The sequence below is a fragment of the Lissotriton vulgaris genome, chromosome 4_1, assembly GCF_964263255.1.
Source record: "Lissotriton vulgaris chromosome 4_1, aLisVul1.2, whole genome shotgun sequence".
In the NCBI taxonomy this organism is placed as follows: domain Eukaryota; kingdom Metazoa; phylum Chordata; class Amphibia; order Caudata; family Salamandridae; genus Lissotriton; species Lissotriton vulgaris.
In genome coordinates this window covers 1,640,101,893-1,640,126,584 of record NC_141691.1, presented here as the reverse complement: position 1 = coordinate 1,640,126,584, position 24,692 = coordinate 1,640,101,893, and the positions used below count along the sequence as shown (strand labels likewise).

Sequence of the window (24,692 nt, the reverse complement as noted above, 5' to 3'; positions counted from 1 at the left end):
CCAGACTTTGGTCTCTTGCAGTCTGTGGTTACTTGTTTTTCCACCTGATGGTTTGGGATTGAGTGCTCCCATATCGAGGAGGGTTAGTTGTGATTTGAGCCTGGCCTCTGTCTAGAGTGGCAGATTTGGTGAAAAAAACAGATGGATTGGAATTCTACCCAGAGTCGTTCCTGGTGTTTTAAATTATTTGCAAGCATTTCTCCTATTATCTTTTGTGTTTTTGATGTAACATCCAAAGTGGACAAAAGTATCATCAGACGTGGGACCCTTCCTCGTTGTGCCACAGGATTCAAGCTACACCTTACTTAAGAGGGCTAAACGGGCAGAAACCGGTCTGGGGTTCATTGGTTTCCCTTCTGAAGATGTTCTTGTCTGGCAGTTTGAGATGGACTATTTCCAACCAGGTGAGGGTCAATTCAGAAGAAGGGCCTCCATCTAGACTGTCAAAGTCATCCAAAAAATATTTGTTGGAATACAAATCTGAGTGATTGCTTGTGGTTCAGAGTATTTGTCAGCATTCCTTCCATCACTGTCTGTGTGTTTGAGGCGTATCTCTTTATATATCTTTCAACATATCTGAAACTGACACAACAATTCTCAGGTATGTTCTCGCTTTTGATAGGTCTGAGAGCCATATGCAAACACATCAACAAACATATTTCTTGTGAGTTATACATGTACTCTATGAACTAAGCATTCTCCCCGACACCACCCTTCAAGAGTAAACCTTGACTATTCAACAACTGAAGTTCCTGAAATTATAGCCAAAAGATGCAATGAATGGAAATTCAGTTAGCCCCCAGTAGTGTATGAGTTCTTTGTTTCAAAGGACAACATTAACACTTATGACTTATGACAACTATTACTTAACTGCCAAGGCATCACAAAAGACATGGGGACCTGGCCTGAAAACCCCGAAGTGAAATACAATTTCAAACCATCATGCTGTCCTCTAGAATATATCAAACTTCTTCCAGATCAAAACTGGAGAGCTAAGTATTATTTTATTAATCCATCGTAATTAAAAAAATGTATTTTATTTTGTTATTGAGGTTGCAGTATAACTTACATTCGATGTTTTTACTATTACTATTCCAAGTGGAACTGCTTTTTCGCTGTATTTATTACTGCTCGGGAAAAGCATGCTTTGCTGTAACTAAGATTAGAATTTACAAATATCTGGAAGGCATTTAAGCAAAGATAAAGCCAACATAATATTATCCTAATATATGGTTTAGGGAATAAAATTGAAGGAGAAGACTCAGGTACAAAATGTAACTGGGGAGGGTATGCTGTGTTCATGTGCACAACTGTCTTTACCACTAAAGTGAAGTAACACTTTTTCTTCATCTTGCGCATTTGGTTTTCTTTCAGAATTATTTTAAGCATTCTTGGTTTATCTCTCTGTGGAGGATGTGTCTCATGTTTTGCTGACCAGGGTGTCCTAGATGGACTCTTAAGGCAACATTACTAGTTTTTTGCTCCCAGGACCGCCAGACTAGTTGTGGCTCGGCAGCGGCAGTTCAGCCTCCACCCCACCGGTGGTCCGATCGCCCAATTACAACTTGAGAAATCGGACTGCAATCGGATCTCCAGCTATGTCAGGGACCTGCCGTTCCATTGCAGGGGAGTGGCGGTCAGAGGCTATGCAATATGCAGGTGGAGCTGCTGCCGCACCTCAATGCATATTGCAAGTTTCAGGAAAGCCAGCGATTTCATGGAGGGCTTTCCTCCATTAAAAAGGCTGGCAGTGCTGAAACAAAGGGGGTCCTACAGGGCCCTTTCTGCCCCCTCAGCCTGAGGATGCATGCAGGGGGAACAACAAGTACCCCCCTGTGTACATCCATCCAGGTTCCTGCTCTGCAAGGACTTTCGAGTCCATGCCGTGCAGGAATCCCATGTGGTATTCCCATTGCGGTGCCTCTTTCAAAGGTACCACTGCCTTTGAAAGACGGACTGCGGCAGGAGACCGCCACGCCGCCTGCCCGCCAAACCACAAAAATGGTAGAAATCTGGTAGGCGTCATTGACCTTTGGCAGTGCAGTGGCACCGCCGCACCATCACTCCACCAAAGTCGTAATTTGGCCCTTAGTAACTGATATAGTAACAATCAAGTGAAATAAGCAAATTGCTACGAAAGGACTTTCTTAGTGATGAGTGCAAGCTGATAAAATACTGCGTAGGCTACACTAGAAAACGAAAAAGGATCTGGTTCTATTCAACATTCAAAAGCACTTGTCCCTTTGAGTTTTAAGAAATGAGGACTTTAAAGAGCACAGTTAGTGAGCCTGTAACTTCCTGTAACCAATCTTCCAAACTTATCAGATCCTTTGTCATAAGATTGATTCCATCACACTTTGATGCTAATTCAGTGATCATGTAAAGTACTCATTGGAGAGATCACAATTTATTCAGCCTTATGGCCTACATAAGCAAATAAACACGTCTTTTTCTACTTGAATGACATTTTCACTTAGGGTAGTTTAACGATAAGCCGATGTGCGCATGTTTTGGAGATATAGCAAGTACTACACCTATCAAAAATGTATACACTGCCTTGAAGAATGTTCCCACCTCAAGGGGAGAGAGGAAACTCAGGGACACACGATGTACCCTTCAGTTTGCCCCAAAAAACTATCAAAGACTTGCTTATGTTAGGCCTGGCATCTTTGGCGTGGTTTCCCCCTATCTTTTTACCTCTACCTCCTGTATTTTTGATGCTGTGCTGGATTTCGGTTTGCTGGTTTAGATGCTTTGGACACTCTGCCACTGCTGATCAGTGCCAGAGTGTAAGTGCTTCCTATGTAAATTGTTATCATGATTGAATATACACGATTGGCATATTTGTATCACCACGAAGTCCCTAGTAAAGTGCACGGGGTGTGCCAGGGCTGGTGATGACAAATGCTACTAGTGGGCCTGCAGCACTGATTGTGCCACCCACATGAGTAGCTCTAAAATGGTGTCTAGGGCCTGCCACTGCAGTGCCTGTGTGCAGTCTAGGAACTGCTGTGTCCTCCTGGTCAGTGTCCCCACTGATCAGGCCTAGCCCTTCCCTTTTTGTGCACATTAGTCACCGCTATGGAAGGCCCAAGGTACCCCCCTGGGCAGGGTGCAGTGTATGTGAAAGGTAGAGCATGTACTAGTGCAGGTGACATGCTCTGGTAGTGAAAGGCAGCCATTTTCGTTTTTCACTATTGTAAGGCTATCTTGCTCCATAGGTTAACATGGGGGATGCCGGCTACAGTGGCTTCCAGCATTTCTTCCCATAGGATCAAGATAGAACATAAGAGTCTAGTGTCCCTGAACTCAGAATTTAATAACACATCTTTTAGGAAAGGTTGTTGTTAAATCCTGTGTTTGAGAACAGCACTTTTAGGAAATTGCTGTTCTCTTGTCTGACCCTTCTGTGTGCCTTGGCCTGTTTGTGTATTGACTGTCTGGTTTGAGAGTGACAGGGGTTGGGGATTCCCCGGGAGGCTGGCTGAGTCAGGCCTAGGCTGTATGACTGCATTTACAACCTGAGTGGTGGGAGGAGTTAGCACCTGGGCCTGAATAGGGCTGTGCCTGCCTGCCACAATGCTGGCTCCACCTCCTAATGGGCGTCTGACGACCCTGCCCCTCACTCTGAAAGGAAAGGAGAAGCCAGGAAAACAAAGTACTCAAGAAACACCCAGAACTGGTTCAGACCGGGCTCAGGGCCCATATGCACAAATAGAACAAAGACTTTAAGGGGTATAAGTACAGGACCCCTGACAACAGAAAATTAGATCATCCTGGAATCAAGAAGGAACCTCTGCCAAGAAGAAAGCTGAATCTGAAGAAGGAAGAGGTTCCTTCTGTTGCTCTGCTGGACTGACCTGTTACTTTGCTGCCAAGGAGAGGGGAAGGACTTTGCTGTTGTGCTGTGTCCCCTGTCTTGAAAGAATCTCCAAGGGCCTGAGATGAGCTGGCTCTCTGTTCTGAAGTCCCAGGAACAAAAGGACTTCACCCTCAACTTCCCTGAACTCTGCTGAGAGAGTTCTGTCCTTCCTAGAGTGCTTGATCCAGTTGTGGGGCCTCTGGAAGTTGTACCTCTGCTGGGAAGCTTGAAACTAAGCTTGAGAGACTTTTGCAATTGAAAAGTTATTGCATCGCTCGCTGCAGAGCGCATCCCCGACAGTGCGAGAAGTTTCCCGCCACTACAAAGGTCGAGATCGTCGCAGCGCCTGTTGCTGATGTCAAAGCCGTCGCATCCTTCGTTTGCGGGACGCACCCGATCAGTGCGGGAAGCCTAACATCGCTGCGAGTGTCGTCGCAGAGCCTGCCGTCGCTGGGTGAGATCGGCGCACTGCTTACTTGTCGACCGCATCACGTCGCTGCGAGTGTCATCGCAGAAGCCATCGCATCGAGGAGCTGCGAGAGAGAAGATAACCGCTGGTTCGCGCATCGTCGCCCCTGAGGTCGTCGCAACTCCAGAGATCGCCACATCGTGCCTTTGCGAGAACAAACTTCCTACGGAACCTACGGACCAGAATCCATACAAGTGGCCTTCCTCCCCATACAGACCGGATTCATCGCAACACGCCCGCTGCTGCAGCGGGGCTGACGCATCGCCTCCCCAGGGTCTCAGGAGCAACGCATCGCTTGTTTTCCACCGCACCAGCTTCTGCTTTTGGAACTTTGTCGCAACTAAAGGTACTGTGTCTGAAACGTGACGCAACTGTGAACTTTTCATGCAACTGTGGATTATTTTATCGCAACCTAAAGAACTTCTTATTACAACCTTAAGAACTCTTTTGAAACCATATTCTTGAACTGTGTATGTTGTATTTTTGTCGTTTTTGGTCTTGTGTAGTTTAGATTAAATACCTTTATTTTTCTAAACTGTTGTGGAGTCAGTTTGTGGTGTTTTCACTGTGTTACTGTGGGTGTTGGTACAAATACTTTACACATTGCCTCCTGAATAGCCTTGACTGCTCGTGCCAAGCTACCTAGAGGGTGAGCAGGGGTTATCTCAGAGGGTTTCCTCCTTACCCTGACTAGAATCAAGGGTCCCTATTTGGACAGTGGTACCTACCTCTGCCAACTAGAGACCCCCAGTACTAACACTTATAAATCTATTCTCTCATGAGAAGCCCCATTTGTGCTCCTTTGTGGAGCCGTCCTGGTCCGTGCTGTACTGCAGAACTGGAAAGGTCTCTAAATAAAAGGTTTAGATGCTGTAAGAGGGCCAGCTAAAGGTTTCAAAATAAACGCGTTTTGTGTTCTTGCTTATTTGTTTTTATATCCTTAGGATTGCTAACTGGTAGTCCGTTTCCAAACACATTTCGCTTCATTCTCAACACTGGGAAACATCTAGACCACGATGCACCTTCTCACTTCATATTTTGTAGTTATTCCACAGCAGCTTCAGCATCCACCAGAAGACACTCATATTAAGCAAATATCAAATATGTATTTTTTTATGACTTTTCCATTAAAAACGTAGCCTATCCATTTATATTCCTAAAAATTATGTTTTTAAATAATTTGGAGAAAGCCTATCAGATCATCAAGTACTGCTCTTTTCAGTTAAGTGGCAAGAGGCACAAAGTTGGTCAGCACATGATGGCATGAGAAAGCTGAGGCAGTTTCAAAGCCTGCTGTGGGAAACCTCTATGTAAGAAGAGTTTTTGTCAGGTTATTAGTCCAAGAACACATTTGATATTTAGATATTCGAGAAACAGCAGTCATGCCAAATAGTAACAGTGATACTCGAGAACATTTGAATAGCACTTCTTTCAACCACCTTGTGCTAGCCAAGACATGATTTATTTGCTTTTTCATCCTTGAATCGGTCAGCCCATTGACAGTTAAGCTTTGTCAACTTGTACAGTTCAAGACTCATACCATTTCTGCTCAAAATCTATTATTTCCTATTAGAGCATGATATTTTTATTTAGCGAAAGAGTAGCTCGATGAATCAGCTTGTGAGATGAGTGAATTAAAGTACAGGTATGTCACCCTGTGGTTGCAAAAAAATAATATTAGTGAGCCCAACCTGTGCCAAAAAGGACAAGGCTGAGAAGAGTCCCAGTGAAAGCAAGGCGTGCATAGACGAACCATTGCCTTGCATTGGTAATCCAACATTTTGTAACCTTAACATTTCAAAGCCAAAGTTGTTTTGTAAATGGTATAAGTGTGTTTTTGTTACAAGTCGGATAATATTGCTTTGAGTAGGACTGCATCCGTTTAAAATTAACTTCTCCGTAGTACTTTGTGGAAAATCGATTCAGCTAGCATAAAACATACATAATAATAGTTCTAAGGCATGCAATGAGGATCACAAGTGACCCTTGAAGCATTATGCATTTGAATTCAGGCCATACAACTCAGACGGTGCCATCTTACATCACAGCGGCAGAAGATGGAGAGACTTTCTTCACCGGGGAACGTTTGTACATAGTGTGTTTCACATTTTGCACCATAGTATTCCACTGCAAAGATGATGGATGGACATTGCACATTCCTCAGCACTACTTCCCTGACCCTTAAAACTGAGAGCAGCACCAACGCCTGACCCATCCCTCATTAACCTGCCCAGCTTAAAGCAGCCCCTTAAGCCACTCCAGCCTCCTACCTGGGGTGGAAGGGGCAGGGTTGTAAAAAAAAAAAAGCTGCTTATGTAGGCAGTCAGTTTTATGCTATGTTTTATGTTTAGTGTCAAACATATATAATGAATTGAAAGAGGGAAGCTATTGTCTATGCACAATTTGCATGTAAAACTATTTAAAGCAACATATTTATCTTACGATAACCTGCCATTTGAGCTTTGGTTAGCAGCCATGCAGCAAGCCTAACCTATGTGACAAAGACCCAATGCTGTAATCCCTGGCTCTCTAGCCGTGTTTTTCTAGGAGCGCCTTCATTATAACAGCCACTTTACAACAACAGAGTCATTGATTGGCTGTCAAGACCCATTTAATCAATGTACTTACGTTTAAAAAAAAACTGGTTTAGCATGTTTATTAAACAGTGATTAAAAATCGATATCTTTCACACCCGATGCTGGAACATTCAACCTGGATCCCACAGTCAAAAGAGGGCTAAAGTTTGGACACGTCCGATAGGTATGGAAGCAGGAGGAAATACTTAAAAATCAGCTATAGGTTTACACTTCGAAGGTGTCCTCGAGCTAGGACACTATTGCCAAGGACTTAAGTAGAATTAAGAACCGTCCTGGAACTGCTGGTTTAGGAATCGTTCCATCACTGCAAAATAAGCTTCCTGGCAAAGCCAGCCAGGTAAGAAATACAAGGGCTTAAATGTGTTCTGAAATGCACTACCTTGAAAAAGTACCTGTTGAGCCAAATTATAAGGGAGGATGCGCGGAGAGAGCCTCCTTTAATTTTGAAGTATGGCACGTTCACTGTCCTGACAAAAGTAAACAGGTCAACAATTATGTGAAGACATTTTGCGTCACGAATATAACGTCTATCTTATGTTGGCAGCCGCAGCCAAAAGCATAACTAATTGAAAACCAATCAATTGCAGGCAGCATGGACTCTAGTCTCCATCTTCTGCTGGCTCCCGGTCAATAGTCGTGCTGAGTTAATTAAGTGAAGGCACGAGCATCTAAATGTGTGCGGTACAGGGCAGATAATGACGTCTTGGGACAGTACCTGATGAGTGGCCTGCTCGCGCAACTTCTGGGACAGCTCCAGGTCCATCTGTAGCCTCTCGACTTTAGATTCGCACAGCCTCAGCTCGGACTTTAGGCGACACTCTTCAGTCCGGAGCTCGTAAATGATGTGCTCCTGGGACTGGAGCTGGAAAACAACATTCAGTCAACAAATTATCACAGAGGATGCAACTGAAGTCTAGTAATCCCCATGCATTTTTACATAAGAGAGCAAAGGCACAGATCACAGATACTATATATATATATATATATATATATATATATATATATATATATATATATATATATATATATATATATATATATATATATATATATACATACATACATATATATATATATATATATATAGAGAGAGAGAGAGAGAGAGAAAGAGAGAGAGAGAGAAAGAGAGAGAGAGAGAGAGAGAGAGAGAGAGAGAGAGAGAGAGAGAGAGATCTGTATATATATAGATATATATACATATATATATATGTTTGTACATGTATGTATGTACACACAGACACGCTCACAAACGAGTTGCATCGAACTAATGTAGCATTATGCAAAATTGGAGTACAAACAAATGCATGCAGCGGAGACCTACGCTTACACGTATAGGATTTTAATAATAGTTTTTAACTTAACTTGAGCGGTTGCCTTTACCTCAGCAAGAAGTCCATCTTGTTTCTGTGGCCGAGGAAGTGCTTCCTTCTGCCGCCTCTGGAGCTCATCTTTCTTGCTCTGAAGCTGCAGGTTTACACACAAAGACAAACCACAATGTCAACCAATTGGACCTCACTTAAGGACCCGCCGAGATCGATGTGAGAAGCAAGGGATGAGGCAGGACCCCATCTCTGAAGTGCGTTGCTCAAACTGCTCTTTCATTAAAGGATGCTCTTTCTTATTGATTTTGGCTTAAGTAATGAGAAAGCTTATCCAAAAATCTTTAGCATTTGGGCTGAAGTTAAGAAAATCAATGCAGCCATTTCCCATTTGAACTGAATATGTGAGTTTTATGTATGAGACACAGGACAAAGACAAAATCGGATAAATCGATAGCGGTGTCAATAGAACACGCAGCTGACAAATAGTATTTTTAAGCAATTAAAGTGAGCTGTATACATAGGTAGGCTAATCAATTACCATGCTATGCTATTAACAGATTCTTCTAATTTGTACAGCATTACAGAAGTGCGGGCTAGGGAATGAGAAAGTACTTGCTCTCCGTCACTTTCTTTTTCCCTGAAGGTTCAAACTGGACCAGGTAACATTCTCTCGCCTTGTAAAGTATGCACACGATTCTCCCATCGCCTGCACGCTGCATAACATGTAACCACTGTTTTATACTTCCAATATAAGCATCAATCGTGGTTTTATTCCTATTTCTAAAAAGTGCTTTAATTAAAAGACATGAATGTAAAGAAGGAAAAATCAATGTATAAGCCCGAATTGCCATTTTTTGAGGTGTGGCTGCCCCTCTGAGGAAAGGCGCTAGTCAAAAAGGACACGTTATCGACGCCAGAGACCAGTCTTACCCTTGAACCGACCTGGATGAACCTTTTCTCCTCCCACCAGGGTCAATCAATCAATCAGGAGTTTGTTAAAGCGCAACTACTCACCCGTAATGGTCTCAAGGCGCTAGGGGTGGGGGGTGCAGGTTCCATTCCATCAAGGAGGGGGTCTGTCGAAGAGCCAGGTTTTGAGGTTTCTTGCGAAGATGGGGAGCGATGTTGTCTGTCTGAGGTGGAGCGGAAGGGCGTTCCATGCTTTGGCTGCGAGGATGGAGAAGGAGCAACTTCCCGATCTGGTCTTTCTGGTGCGGGGGACCTCGGCGTAGGAGAGCTGGGCTGATCATAGGGTCCTTTGGGGTGCGTGGAATTTGAGCCGGCTGTTCAGGTATGCTGGTCCGGTGCCGTGGAGGGCCTTGTGTGCGTGGGTGAGCATCGTAAAGGTGATTCTCGCCTCGACGTGGAGCCAGCGGAGTGTGCACAGGTGCTGGGAGATGTGGCAGTGTTTTGGCAGGTTGAGGACCAGTTTTGCGGCGGCGTTCTGGATGTTCTGTAGCTTGCGGATGAGGTTTTTGTTTATTGCGGCGTAGAGTGCGTTGCCGTAGTCGAGTCTGCTGGTGACCAGGACGTGAGTGACTGTCTTTCAGTGTTCGAGGGGGATCCATTTGAAGGTGTTACAAAGGAGGCGGAGGGTGTGGAAGCAGGAAGATGAGACAGAGTTGATCTGGTGGTCCATTTTGAGCTCTGAGTCCAGGATGATTCCCAGGTTGCGTGCGTGGTCTGTGGGGGTTGGCGGGTTTCCGAGGGCGGTGGGCCACCAGGTGTCGCTCCAGGTATCGGGGTTTGGGCCCATGATGAGTACTTCTGTTTTGATGGTGTTTAGTTGTAGGCAGCTGTTTTTCATCCATTTGGCGACGGCTTCCATGACTTCTCGAAAGTTGCGTCTGGCGGTGTTGGGCTCATTGGATAGGGAGAGGATGAGCTGGGTGTCGTCTGCGTATGACACGATGTTGAGTCCGTAGGTTCTGACGATGGGGGCAAGTGGAGCCATGTAGATGTTGATGAGCGTCGGGCTGAGGGAGGAGCCCTGGGGGACTCCGCAGGTGGTAGGTGTGGGGTCTGAGAGGAAAGGGGGGAGTCTGACCCGTTGGGTCCTGCCGGAGAGGAAGGAGCAGATCCAGTCGAGGGCCTTGTCCTGGATTCCTGCGTCGTAGAGTCTGCATATTAGGGTGCGGTGGGAGACTGTGTCGAACGCCGCTGATAGGTCTAGGAGGATGAGGGCTACTCTTTCTCCTTTGTCCAGTAGGGTGCGGATGTCGTCTGTTGCGGCGAGGAGGGCGGTTTCCGTACTGTGGTTTTTTCTGAAGCCGGATTGGGAGGAGTCGAGGATATTGTGTTATTCAATGAATGTGGCGAGTTGGCTGTTGATGGCTTTCTCGATGACTTTCGCTGTGAAAAGGAGCAGGGAGACATCATCACCAGGGTGACATCATCACCATGGTGACTCTTTACTCCACGCCTCAAGTGGTTCTTACTTGAGATTGAGGGAACGCCAATATGACAGGGAGATGACAGGAGCATTTTTTGCACAGGAAGAGAGGGACACTTGGAGGCACAAGCCTATGCGCCACACTTATCAAGTTGGGAGCACGCTACCAACACAATCATCCGCTATCCCATACTTGAGATGTTTTTCTTTCAGCGCCATACCAAAACTGTTGAGTTGACAGAAAATATAGCAGAACAGCACAGTGGATAGGCCAAAGGAAATGAGCTCTGCAGAGGTCACTTTGTGCTGGTGGGCATCAAGACTCTTGATTCCTCCAACTGCTGGTAAAAAAACAGCCTTTTGGCAGCCCAATAGTGTTAATAGATCGAGACTGGTGTTACTCTGTTTACAAACCACTAATGGGATGTCTGTCTTTGCTGCTTGAGAGAGAGAGGGATACAGACAGAAAAACAGGCCTCTACTGGCCCTGACTTTTAAGTTGTTGACTTTATTAGCATACAGAATTCAAGTGATTTTCCGGTTGTGACCACTTTGGTTCTCTCTTAGTTTTGTGTTTGAGATGTTTTAGGCTGCCTCCGCCCGCTCTGCATAGTCACATATAACACATTTGTTTTTGCGATAGTAAATTGATAATATGTTGTACATGTTGTTTGTTATTCAGGGACTCTTCTTGGAATTTCATCTATACATTTTGTAAAATAATATTTGGAATACATACAAGCATAGTGTACTGTTTTCTTTACTCATTCAGCAACAGCTCCTAATACTTAGATAAATCACGGTCTCACAGCTGCATCTCCAGCACAATGGTATTATCATATGAACTGTGTTTCGTCCCCTTGGCGGAAGAGAGGAGAACTTTCCCATTGTCTTCTTAATCCTTCTAGCCAACATTTAAGGTGAGGCAGCATTTTTGGCTATACTGCAACGGCTCATGCTTGCTACACAAGTTGACCAGGAACTTGAGTTACCTATAATTACTGCAGAAGTGTACACCTCTATAGACCATGATAATTTGGGGGCCAGACCAAATAAACCACATCTTGGCAAACCTGGTTCCAACAAGGACACTGCCAAGCAGAACCCGGAGTTTCTTAACCCCTTAAGTGCTGCCTCGGTGCATTGGCCGACGGCAGCACTACCTCCCCAGTGCTGCGCACGACCATTGGACGTCCATTCAGCACTAGTTCCAATGGACAGCGCAGCACTGGGGAGGAATGTTTAATAGCATCTATGAGGTTAAAAAACGATGGGGCAATCCCAAACCTAAAGAAAAGGCTAAGTCTCGGGTGGTTCTCTGTAACAGGAGCCCTCTGAAAGACTCTATAATTTGCGAGATGGCACACAATTGAAGTCACCTGATATGTATCCGTATTATGATACTCATCCTCTTTACTTTCAGGAGTCAATGGATAATACTAGAGAAGAGGGCATTCTGAGCACAGACATGAGGAGTATGTGAAACCATAAAAGGACTCATAATGCTCATCTGACGTGAAGAATAAGAAGGAAGAGCAACTTCCTCAGTTTAAACCTCAATTTCAGAAAAAAAGTTGTGGCTTTAACTACAAAATATGTCACTAAAACGGAAAACTGTTCTCCTGAACAGGAAGTGGTCAGTGACTTCGACAGTGCGATTCAGATCACTATAGTGAGGCAGAATCTCCAAGAGTTTCTGGCTGTGAAAGCAGCTGATAAACGATAGATGGGACACAATCTCATCCCTCACTCTGGATGTCATCTTCATCACACAGACCTAGCTGAACCCCGCATCTGCACCGGACATCGCCATCACCACCCTCAAAGGCTACAAGATAACACACAGGGAATGAACTATCAAACACAGAGGTGGAATTGTCATAATTTACAATGACACTATCTGCTGCATGACTACCTCAGATGGCCCCAAACCCGATAATGGAGAATCTCAACTTCTAACTTCACACAGACAGAAAAAACACCATCAGATGCACCCTTGGCAACAGACCACTTGGACCAAGCCCCAGCTTCCGCAATGCCACCCCTGACCTCCTCACCCTGATCACCATTGACTCCGAGCACTATATATTACTAGAAGCAGGGGTGGGCAGTTAACTCTGCTCCGTGGATGGATTGTGCATAATTTTGCCTTTTCGCACTCTGCTGGTGAGCGTGGAGTTAGGCAAAAACTCTGATACCGCCACATGGCAGATTTTACCTTCACGGGACACCCCTAATTACCAAATGGCTGTTTATGGTTGCATGACTAGCGTGTGCCCTATGAAAAAAGGGTCAAATGTTACCATAAAGGTAGATAACAATTAGTGAAAGCCTGCATAATATTAAGCATATAGTGAAGTGTAAAGCAAGTTCATCTCAAGACTGTCCTATTCAGTGTGCTACCTTTCTGGTGCCTCATCCCTAAAGCTTCCTAAAATGTGCATATAAATAAAAATCAGTTAAATAAATATAATATTTCTGTCACAGCACATTACCTCCTTTCTGACTGAGGAGAAGTTATGAGAGGTTGATGTGTGTTTTTTTCAGTTTAGCCACTAAAACCTATTTTCATTTCCTGGACAAACTTATCAGTGGGCTATTAGGACAAAGGGAACACAGCGGCCCTTCCAACCTGGAACCTATGTTTTGACAACACTTTTGAACTATTAGGAAAGCTCAAGCCAGGTTGAACCCCCAGCGTTTACCGACTTCCCAAGGTTTACAGCAGGGTAAGCACAAATTTCCTAGATTTAGCGGTGAAGTCCCCTGTGCTGCACCTACATCAGTGGGATTGTCCGCATATTCTGGATTCAGTCTGTAATTTGGCATTTCTAGGTCAGAGAACATCTTTTTTCCCTTTAGCCAAACCCATTTGCCGGCCCATGAAATATGAGGGTTTCTCTCCTTTTTGCCCCATTCCCTTCCCCTTGACAATAAATCACTGGTTCAGTGCAGTTCTTGTTTACAAGACTGGATGCTGTTTGTAAAATGTTTGTGAGTATTTGTGTTCCGACATCAGGAGTGTTCACGAGATCCTTATACTGCTATCCTCTGAAAGACACTAATTGTTGGGGGTCACACATTGATCAAGCAGACAGTGGGTTTAAGTAACCTGTGGGTAATTACTGATGTGGGAGGTGGAATCAAACTCCCAGAGAGGAGGCAGGGGGCGGGGAAGGTAGCCACTGCTCACACACAGCTCTTCAGTCACAAGGCTGAACAGATCCATTAAGACAGGAAGAGGGGCTTACATCACTGCTCTCTTTGCAGCCCCTCTCTGAAGAATTCTGGGAATCCAACCTAAACAGTGGAGAATGAAGATCCATGAAGCAACCAATGCTTTCCTAGTTAAGTCATCTGTGGGATTGGCACTCACAGCAAAGCTGGACCCCTGGCTTGGCCTCGGATTAATTTTCTGGCTTACTTGCCTCTCTGCCTGACTGGCCTCTTCTTCCCATGTTGAGGCTGTGCCTGTCCTGCAGCGGGAAAACAGGAAGTGCTGCTTGTTGTGCTGTCTAACTGTGGCCATGCTGCATCCTTTCAGCACTGGCAGCAATGAGAGGGAAATGCACCCTGCAGCTTGGTCGCACTTCGCTGTTACTGACAACAAAATCTTATGCAGAGTAACTGAAACTGCATGCATCGAGTGAGCACATTGAGCAAGGCGAGTTACTGCAATGGTTTGTTTGGGAGGTGGTCCCCCTAAGAATTTTTAAAAACTAAGGAAGGTTCGTGGTGGGCGGACAGAACTCTGCAGAATCACACAGAGTTTTTATGTGACTCCGATGAATTACGTGAAGTACAACTCCGGGAGCTCCACCCACCCTTACCTAGAGGATCTAAACTTCCACCTCGATAACCTCAGTTACACCTACACAACTGACCTCCTGGAAAGCATGACAACATCGGTCTCAAGCAACTTGTTACCAACCCTACCCACATCGCTGGACATATGCTCAACATCAACCTTCATGTCCAACAATGGAGTCAAGTACAACCACAGCTCTCCCTGGGAAGAACACTACATCATCCACTTCAACATCTCAGGAACTACCAACACTGATAACATGCCACCAGCTCCACATGCATAAACTAGAAAACGATATCAGAAGACCAGTAGAACAAAGCTCTCACCTCCCAAGAACGAACTCAGATCAGGCTGAAAAGAAATTCTCCCAGTGGATCTCGGCATGCGCCAACACCATCACCCCCCACAAGTCTGCCAAATCCAAAGGACCTGCCACAAGACCCAGTTGGTTCACCACAGAGCTGAAATCCACCAAACGCAACTGCCTGTAACTAGTAAGAAAGTGTTGCACCAGCAAAGAGACAGGCAACCATATCACCTTCATGACAGCACTCAACCAGTACCACTACCTCCTGAAAGAAACAAAGAAGATATCCCTAGCTGACTGCATATAAACCAGCACAAACCACAGCAAGGAGCTCTTTGCCATCATAAAGGAGTTCTCCAGCCCGCAGCCGCCGAGAATGACATCACCCCCTCCCAAGAACTATGCGACACCCTGGCAGACTTCTTCTACGACAAGATCTCAGTCATCTAGGAAAACTTCAAACACCAACCCCCCACCGCTGACAGCGTCAGTCTGCTGACACCCACAAACACAAACTCCAAACACCTTGGGACCCTCTCACAACTCAACCCATGATCTCCATCATGAACTCCATGCACTCGGTGCACCCACTGACCCAGTCCCCACCACATCTTCAACCTCGGAAGCAAGGTGATTGGCAATGACCTCAAGAAAGTCTTGAACACCTCCATCACCTCGTCCTCCTCCCTTGAGGACTCAAAACACGCTGAAGTTAGGCCGCTGAAGAAATCATCTGCCAGCCCAGCAGAACCGAAGAACTACTGACCCATCTCTTTGCTCCCCTTTCCAATGAAGGTTCTCAAGAAGGCATTCAACCAACAACGCACTGAACACCTAGAACTCAACCTCCTGATACCCTCTCCATCCGGATTCCTAGGCAACCACAGAATTGAGACAGCCCTCCTGGATTGCACTGAAATGGCAGCCCGCATCCACCTGGATCTGTCAGACACCATTGACACTGTCTTTCATCACATCTTGATCAACAAAACTCCACCATATTGGGATTGAGGGAGATGCCCTCAAAAGAATTGCCTCATACCTCACCAGAAGAACACTGAGAATCCATCTCCCATCATTCACCTTAAAACCCAAAATCATCTGCTAGCGTCCCCGAAAGATCGTCCCTCAGTGCAACCGCTATCAGCATGTACATGGCCCTCCCTTGTCAACATGCAAGGACTCAGAATCATCTCCTATGCCGACGACACCAAGCTCATCCTCTCTCTGTGAGAAGACCCCTACACCACCAGAGCCATCTTCCACAATGTCACCGAATGGATGAAGGACAACTGCTTCAAACTTAACTCAGACAAGATGGAAGTCCTCATATTTGGGAACAACACTTCACCATGGATCTACGCATAGTGTACTCCTGAACTCAACCCATCCCCCACCCGACAGAACACACCCAAAACCTCAGCATCATCTTTGGCAGCAAGCTATCTATGAAGAAACAGGTACATGCAGTCTCATCCGCCTGCTCCCACACCCTACACATGCTCCTTAGGATTTTCAGGTGGCTCCCAGTCAACACCAGAAGGACCGTCACATACCCTCATTAGCAGCAGGCTGGACTATGGGAACACACAAAGGAATCACCACACGCCTCCTGAAAAGACTACAGACAATACAAAACTCAGCAGCAAGACTCATCTTTGACCTCCCTTGACAAACCCATATCACTCTGCACCTCAAGAAGCTACACTGGCTCCAGATTCAGAAGAGATGCCAGTTCAAGATGCTGACACACACATACAAAGTCCTGCACAATGAAGGACCAGCATACATTAGCAAACGCATGACCTTCCACCAACCAAACAGACACCTATGATTCACCTCCCTCTTCCTCACAGACACCCCCCGGATCCGCTGAGGCAACAGTGGGGGATGCTCATTCTCACACCTGGCAGTCAAAGCATGGAACAACCTTCCCCTGCACCTCAGGACTAACTCATTGCTACAGAACTTCAGGAAGGGACTCAAGATCTGGCTGTTCAAATTAACAGAGTAGCCGGATCAGTGAGCAACCCCAGCTCCTTGAGACCTTCATAAGTGATTTACCATGCATTATAAAGCCTGATTGATTGATTGATTGAAATACATTAGAGTTGAAACCCCAGATCAGCACATAGGCCCTCCAGATAGATTATATGATTTGGATATAAAATTGAGAGTGACATACAGCGCACCATTCGAGACATATTCTTGGAAAATTTAACAATATCCTATGACATTCCCTAAGCGGCGGTTGATTGGCCCCCGAAGTTTGAACTTGAGGATGTAATATTACCTTCTTTCTTTGGGGCTGTCCCTGATGAAGTCAAACCAGCCTACACATCTGAACGAGATCTTGCACAAACACTTGCTTAGTACTGCAATCATGTCAGCTGGGATAAGGACTTTCATCATCAAATAATACCCATAAGTTCCAGCCTACAGGTACAAACACATTACCCTATTAAATGGGGTGCTAAAGCACCTCTTAGAGAAATACTCTCCGCATTAGAATAGCAGGGAGTCATTGAGCGCTGTGTCTCCCAAATGAATATCCCTCTTTTTACCATGGTGAAACAAGACTACTTATACCAAATAGTCTTAGACTACAGACATTTAAACAGTCGTACCCACACGTTTGCATTGCAAAATACACACAGTACGGCACTTATTGATAATATAGTTCCAGATGTATGAAACAATATTGTATTTCTTAATAGACCGAATCGTAATTTCAGTCTATTAAGATATGCAATACTGCTTTTCAATATGTACAAAGGCATAAAGGCGGTCGCAAAATGCAATTTCTACCCAGTAGAAATCACATTTTGTGATTCCCTATATAGGCATTACCAAATAGGGATTTCTTATTTTCGATTTCCTAAGCACAAGTACAAAGCCTTTCCAAAATGCGAAATGGACATTTAGGAAAGGCTATTACCCTCAACTCCAAGTTGATGGTAATGAGGTGCAATTTTAAAAAACTCTCACAAAATGCAAGAGCCACGAAGCACGCACATGCCCCTAGAGCAGTTGTGCTCTTTACATGTGCAACACATTTTTTGGGGGTGCATCAAGGGAGGACTTAGGGCCATAAGCACCCTTGGTTTTGTATTTCCTACAATTTCCTAGTAGGAAATCACAAATTTGAAATGCAAAACCATCTGTACCTTCAGGCCCATGGGAACGAATGGTTTAGCCTTTTTTAAATGGGATTTCCTATTTTGTAGGAATTGCTATTAGGAAATCTCTATTTTTGTACATTCTATTTTGCAGTTCTTAAAAAGTGATTTTTAAGGATTCGCTATTTAGGAAATGAAAACTGGAAGTTTCATACATCTGACCCCTAGCCAGTAAAAAATACAAAACAACTTGGGATCGTTCCAATGTTTTTTTCTGCCAAAATAAAGCACCTGAAAGCAGAGACTGTACTGCCTTCTCGGCACTAGGCTCTCAATGTCACTTTTGCTGACTCCCCTTGGGGTATAAGAATAGTTCTAGACTGTTTGTTGCATACATTATGTAAATTCTACATGATATTGACCCAAACTCATACATTCCAGATTAAATGCTTTAAATCATTATATGAATTAATACATCAGAAATTTCCCGTTTACATTGGACATCAGATCATACAGACATACTCAGATCACTACAATCTGACTTGCTTGCTACAAGACACTTACATGCATGTGTCAACACCAACAACCTGGTCAACCATATAGTTACGGGTCCTATTGGCTTTATATATGTCATCTTTAAAGAGGATGAAACAGTGCCAATAACATATAAATCACATTTATATTCCAATGTGGAAATGCGCTTTGCATCCACTGAAAAAATACTGACTGCGGTTCAGATGGCTGGCATTAAAGAATGGCCACTTGCCCAAGTGTAACTTATTATTGTTGTTACTCCCATTCCATCCTTAGAGGCTGTCACAAAAGCAAGCATAGCCAATGCAAAAGTTGTACATCCACATTGGATACAGTAGGCAGTGTCTTTAACAGCTACAGATGTGAACTTTGTCTTCTTCCCATCTCTACAAACACAGGAATGTCTCCAATATGAGCATGTTTACCCCATGCCCTGTAATATTTTGCTTCTTCAACAGTATAAATATATTGTTCATACTGAAGGTTCAACCCAGCCTGCTGCAGGCACCACGCACCAATATTTGGCAGTGTGGCCACCATTCATGGTGTAATGTTCGATAGTAAATTCCATCCATAAAATCATGCATGCAGTCCTTAGATATGTGAAAAAAAGTTAGTTCTGTCAGGTACAGAATTGATTTCAGTTTTCTGAATATTAACTAATAGAGAAAAACAACAATGAACGACAATGCTCCCAACTTTTCAGTAATAATCAATGAAAATCGAAGAAAGGCAAACACCATGAATCACAAGCAAAAATACACCAACATTAAATCAATCAAAGTAAATATTTAAGGATAAATCCATATATTCTTTTACATTTTATGGTGTCGAGATGACATAAGAGGGCTGACAAAGTACATGAGCATACAATTTGTTCCAATGGCGCAGGTCATATAGTGAAAAAAGTGCAAAGAAAGTGCTGAATGTGGACAAAATATATACAGTGCTGTATGAATCGCTGAAACTGGTCATTCAAAGAACATCCCTCCCTTGGTACATAAAGCTCCACATTGCATGGGTTTTAAATTTCTAGTTCACGTGGGGCAGAGAGAGTAGGGTCAGGATTATCATGAACATGTCGACATTTCTACCCAATATGGTGCGTGATTGATTAATAGGCATGGCGGGTCTTCCCCAGAACAAGGCGATAATGGGGACAGCCAGCATTATTAAAAGAAAGATCATCAAGGATGGTCCACCGTAGGTTGGACTCACAAGGCAACGAATGAAGTACGATTCTAGATGGTGATTATTCACATCAATAGGGCAGCCTGGTTCTCTCAGGCGTGGCTTGGGATTTCCAATGCATACTGTTCAGAGAAGGCACATGAGGTATTAACATGGTTGGCCTGCACAATACCTCAAGTGGAACATGATGCTAGAAAGCCACTGCCAATGCTTTGGCTTTTCACTGCTTGCACGGATAACCTCTGAAAAATGTATTCCTTTACTTATGTAGCACTTTGGAATGCGATAACCAATTGATAGCATAAAATCCAACTATTCAGAGGAATAGCCACCGTCTGTTGAAAAAAATGACTCCCAGGACCTGAGAACTTCACATAAACTAAGTGTTCATGTGTTCTCTCCCTACATTAGAGAAGTGCATTTCGGCGATTTAGACGGAGACGATTACGGTGAAATTAAGTGTGGGTTTTAAGAACTGCACTGCCCCAATAAAAAGGCATTTAAGGTTCATGTGAATAAAGGCGCTTTAGCTCAGACATTCTCCTTCCATGGGCAACCATAATTAAAAGCTAATTTTACATTTCAGCAATTTGAAGTCACTAAAAGTCGTTGCAATACACGGCCTATGAGCCCACACAGTGACTTCCAAATATTTACATCACAAAGCCTATGGTCTCATAAAGGTTATTTTTTAATAACTGTAATTTGGAGTGTGAAAAGCTCATCATCAGAGATCGAATTGGGTATAATAACAAACAGAGCATGTATGAATTCTCCTGAATGCCAGAACAGGGTTGTGTTTAATAAAGGAGCAATGCTTCATAAAGACTGCATAAAACATGATTAATCGTCTTTCCCACCGCCCAGCCACATGAGAAGGTCTGAAGCGTCACAATCTAAGGACCTGATAATGAGTCTGGCGGTCTTGCGACCACCAGAGTCATGTTGGCGCACTAGTGGCAGTCCACCATCCACCGCAATACGACTTCTAAAGTCAATGTGGTACTTGACTGTCTGCTGTGCCAGCGAACAGTCATTCCCTGGCAGTCGTGCAAGAGCACCACAATGCAATATACTGAGGGGGGGACTGGCGCAGTTCCCTCAGCATATTACATGTTCCTGGACCACCAGCCTTTTCATGGCAGAGCTCTACCATGAAAAGGCTAGCAGTGACGGGAAAAAGGGGGCATTACACGGCCCCCATGGCCCCCGCCATGGGGATACATTCAAGGGGGCACAACATGTGCCCCTCTGTCTGTACTGCCAACAAGTTCCAGCACTGCATGGATATCCCCTTCCATGCCATACTGGATTATTTTTGCTTTTCCCATTGTGGTGCTTGTTTTCCAGGCACGGCCATGGGAATAGCAAAGAACGGCCAACTGTATTTAGAGTTGTGTATTTCCAACTCATGATACGGCTGGTGATCCTTGGGCGGTTTTGCAAGGAGGGACATGGCGCAAGCTCTGCTGCGCCAAACTCATACTCAGGCCCTAAGTTTTCATGCAGGACACACAAGGGAATAGTGTCTGTTTCTCAGCTAAAACAATATCTTTGAATGGAAGACAAAACACAGAGCAAAAGCATCCAATGCCATTTAGTAGTTAGGCATGTTACCTGCCTCCTCATTAATAAACAGTGTATGCCTGTTTCAGAATCTATAAATACCTTTCATCGCAGGAGTGCCAAGCCCTGAACAGAACACAAACCTGGGGAATACATCCTTTCTTTCCGCGCACCCAACACACTTCAGGATGTCCCTGCCGGTGCCTAATAATGACAGCTAAACCATTTAATGTGAAACGTTTGCCTAGCCAAGTTTTCAAGCTGCCTTGATTATGCTTATGCTCTCTAGAGAAGGACCTGAAAGGTCCTTTTGCCAGGAGAAAGGGTAAGAGTAGAAAACTATGTCATTCCGCTAAAGCGGGGATAAGCCACAGTGGATAATATCATAGATGCGTCCTTTATCAATGCTAGCAGCTCCAAAAACACAATAGGATGGTGCATCTGGAAGGCGTAATGTTCAGTGTGTACTTTTACCTTCTTTCACGTACACCACATGTATTTGACTGTAAGTAGAATTCAGTGTGCACATGTGTAGGTTCAATGTCTGGTGTTAATAATGTCTTTGTTAGCCCATTCATTTAAAATACGAAGGCCCCCATGCACCCACATGGTGTCATGCTTCAACACACATTCTTCCTTCTAGTGGTTGTGGACTGTACCAGTGGGAGCTCCAAGCCTTCTTCAAGGGGAATTCTTTCTGACCCTATGTGTTTGTCTTCTAATGGTGACGCATTCAAAAAGAGAAGCAGGAATGGCTATGCACTCAGAAGCTGCACATGTGCATTTGCTTCCATATTGACTTTGCATTGCAGCATGCAAAAGTGCTCAGATTATTTCCCCTGCTCGTAAAGGCACCTCATCTAATGAAGGATGAAGAAGCACATAGTAATGCAATCACAGCCACATGATATGACAGTGTCCTTCAGAAGCATGTTTGTGGCTCATCTTTAGTGCTGAAAGTCCCAGCTGTTTAAAGAGCACCACCACTGATGGGGTTGTAAATGGACATGGGGTGGGATTACATGTCCAACAAGCATTGGCATAGCCAATAGGTCTCGCCATTGGGACCTTACGAGTGTTTAGCCATGAAGCACACAACGCATGTTTTCCAGGCGGAGCTGCTTTTATCTAAAGTGTTGGTTGCAGAGCAGAGACTTGACTATGTACTACCTTTACTAGAACAGTTACAATGTAAAAAAAAACAAAAAAAAACAGTGCAGTGTGAGCACTACCACTGTCAATTTTTTTTAGGATGCACAGCATTTTTATCCTTTAACAAACTAGATAGATGAGAGGCAACATATAAAAACAAAGCAAGGTGTAAACATTCAATGACCCGACATATTCTAGTGCTGTTATTCATCTTTTATTATCAGCTATGCAATGTATGCAAATTATGAAACCAGCCAACACGTTTCACCCAAACATGGACTTCTTCAGGGCTGTAAACGCATACTTTAGTACATTGACAAAAAACCACATGAATAGGTCACAAATATAACGAGTATTCACGAAAAGACACCAAGAAACAATGGATGAAGGGAGAAAAGGAGAAAGAATATTTAGAGAATATAAATAACCGTGCAGAGGAGTCAAAGGTGCTCTGAGAGGAACAGAATAGAACGTCACCTTGAAATCGTGCAAAGGCACATGTGACATCTAATTGTAGTTGTAAAAAGAGAGAAAAGGGCGAAAAACAAAAACCAAAAATAAATATAGTAAGTGAGAAGCATTAACAAACCGTGTCCCGTGAGAAGGTTTAAAAACATGACAAGTGCTCACAGCATCCAAGAGGATCAGTGAGTCACTCGTGAGTTGTATCTATACCAGGGCCCGTGCTGAGTGACATAAGAATAGGATTCACAGGTAGTTGGCTTGCCAAAAGAATTACGTAGTGTTAGAAAAGTTCATCGGAGGCAGTCTCTAGGGCGGTGAAATTAGCCATTCTAGAAGAAAAATATAAGGTTATATCAGCAAAGCTGTTCCCTTATCTGCAATCAGCTACTAGGGATTGAGCGCCTCAAATGTACCTGATTTAATTTTGAGAAGCACTCGTGTTGGAGGAGGATTCTCAAAGAGTACAACCTAAAAGTAAATATGGTGTATCAGAATTGTATTCCTGAAGTGTGACCATAAAAGGAGTAGCATGTCATATTCATATTGCCCTTTAATAATATCTAGACGCAGATACTAAGCACGACCTAGCCGTACGATCAAAGTCTATAAAGACTAACTCCACATAAAATCGTGAGTCCCAGCGATGCTGTTAAACCGGTAATAGGTATCAATCTAAAAAAACACACACAGGTAATAGTTAAAGTTTGTCAGAAAGAAAGGCTGTACTGTAGTAAAATACTACAATGATCAAGGGAAGTTGAAAACCCCAGCATTAAGTAACGTTAAATACAAAACATGGCAACAAGTTTTCAGGAAGTCATAGCATGTACAGACTCAAAACATGCCTAGCAACCCGTACAGCACAAGCATTTAGTGAGCCTTTCCTTAGAGTCATGTGTATAAAACAGAGGTATGGCTCCAAGCCGCAAGCACAATCGAGAAACTTTCTAGCAAGGACACCAAGTGCTCTAGTGATAGCCAGTAACTGTTGGCACCAAATGTTGTAGCACATACAAATATCTGACAGCGCCTTGTAACACAGCAGCGAGCATAACGGAAAGTGTGACCAAATACAAAATTCAAGACAGCACAACATTGCAAACAGTCATGACATGTGTAGACTAAAACCACGTAACACACCCTGCAGGCTCGATCTCGTTCTTACCGATTTCCCGTATATCAGGAGCTTCCTAGCAATAGTGGGGATATCTCGTGCCATTCGCTCATCACCCCTGGCTCACCCCTCCCCAATAAAACACTTACAAATGATTGATGTCCTCTGCGTAGCTTTATTATTATAGCAAACACCATTTTCCGTTGTGGGTAAAACTTCCCACATTGACCATTTATTAATTCACACATAAATGCTGCGCCAATACATATGCGCCACAGTTTACCATATATACATCCGAATTGGCATCTCTAGAGGCGTGTTGTACCAGCAGGACACAACACCACCCCTTTTTCCAAGCCACCAGCTACTAGGGTAGAGCCAGAGAGTCCAGGACCACCAGCAGGACGGCCCCCTCTCCCGCCTGCCTAGAGCCGCCATAATTGCCTCCTCTGCTCCAGGGTCGACCGTTTTTCCATCCAAAAGGAGTCCCCAAGCCTTTCTCTTAGAAGGGACCCCGCCCCCCACTACCATTAAACCTAGGGACGGGTGGGTGGGCAACTATTTCCCGGCTAGCCTTCTCGTACAAAAAGGCGAGAGACAAAGAGGGCTACTCCCAGAGGTGCTGCCTTCTTATTGCCTTGGGAGGAGGGTCCGCAGACGCCCAGCAAACATCTCACATTACGGTGAGACCCTCCCCATGACATCTGGCTGCAGAATCGAAACTTAACTTCTGTGGCGGGCACGGAATGCCCACTAAAGGCCCCCCTCCCCTAGTCGTGGGGGTGGCCTCTCAG

The 24,692-nt window shown here is 44.3% G+C and overlaps 1 protein-coding gene across 1 annotated transcript in view; it reads right to left on the bottom strand.

Moving 5' to 3' along the window:
* The window catches only part of LOC147724345 (uncharacterized), a 2,209,372-nt gene that overhangs the window by 2,060,383 nt on the left and 124,297 nt on the right, over positions 1-24,692 (bottom strand). Inside the window, exons 2-3 of the mRNA XM_086966996.1 lie at positions 8,309-8,392; positions 7,644-7,790 (exon numbers count right to left, since the gene is read on the bottom strand). Of these exons, the coding sequence (XP_086823122.1) occupies positions 7,644-7,790; positions 8,309-8,392 (231 nt within the window). The remainder of the gene's footprint in view (positions 1-7,643; positions 7,791-8,308; positions 8,393-24,692) is intronic.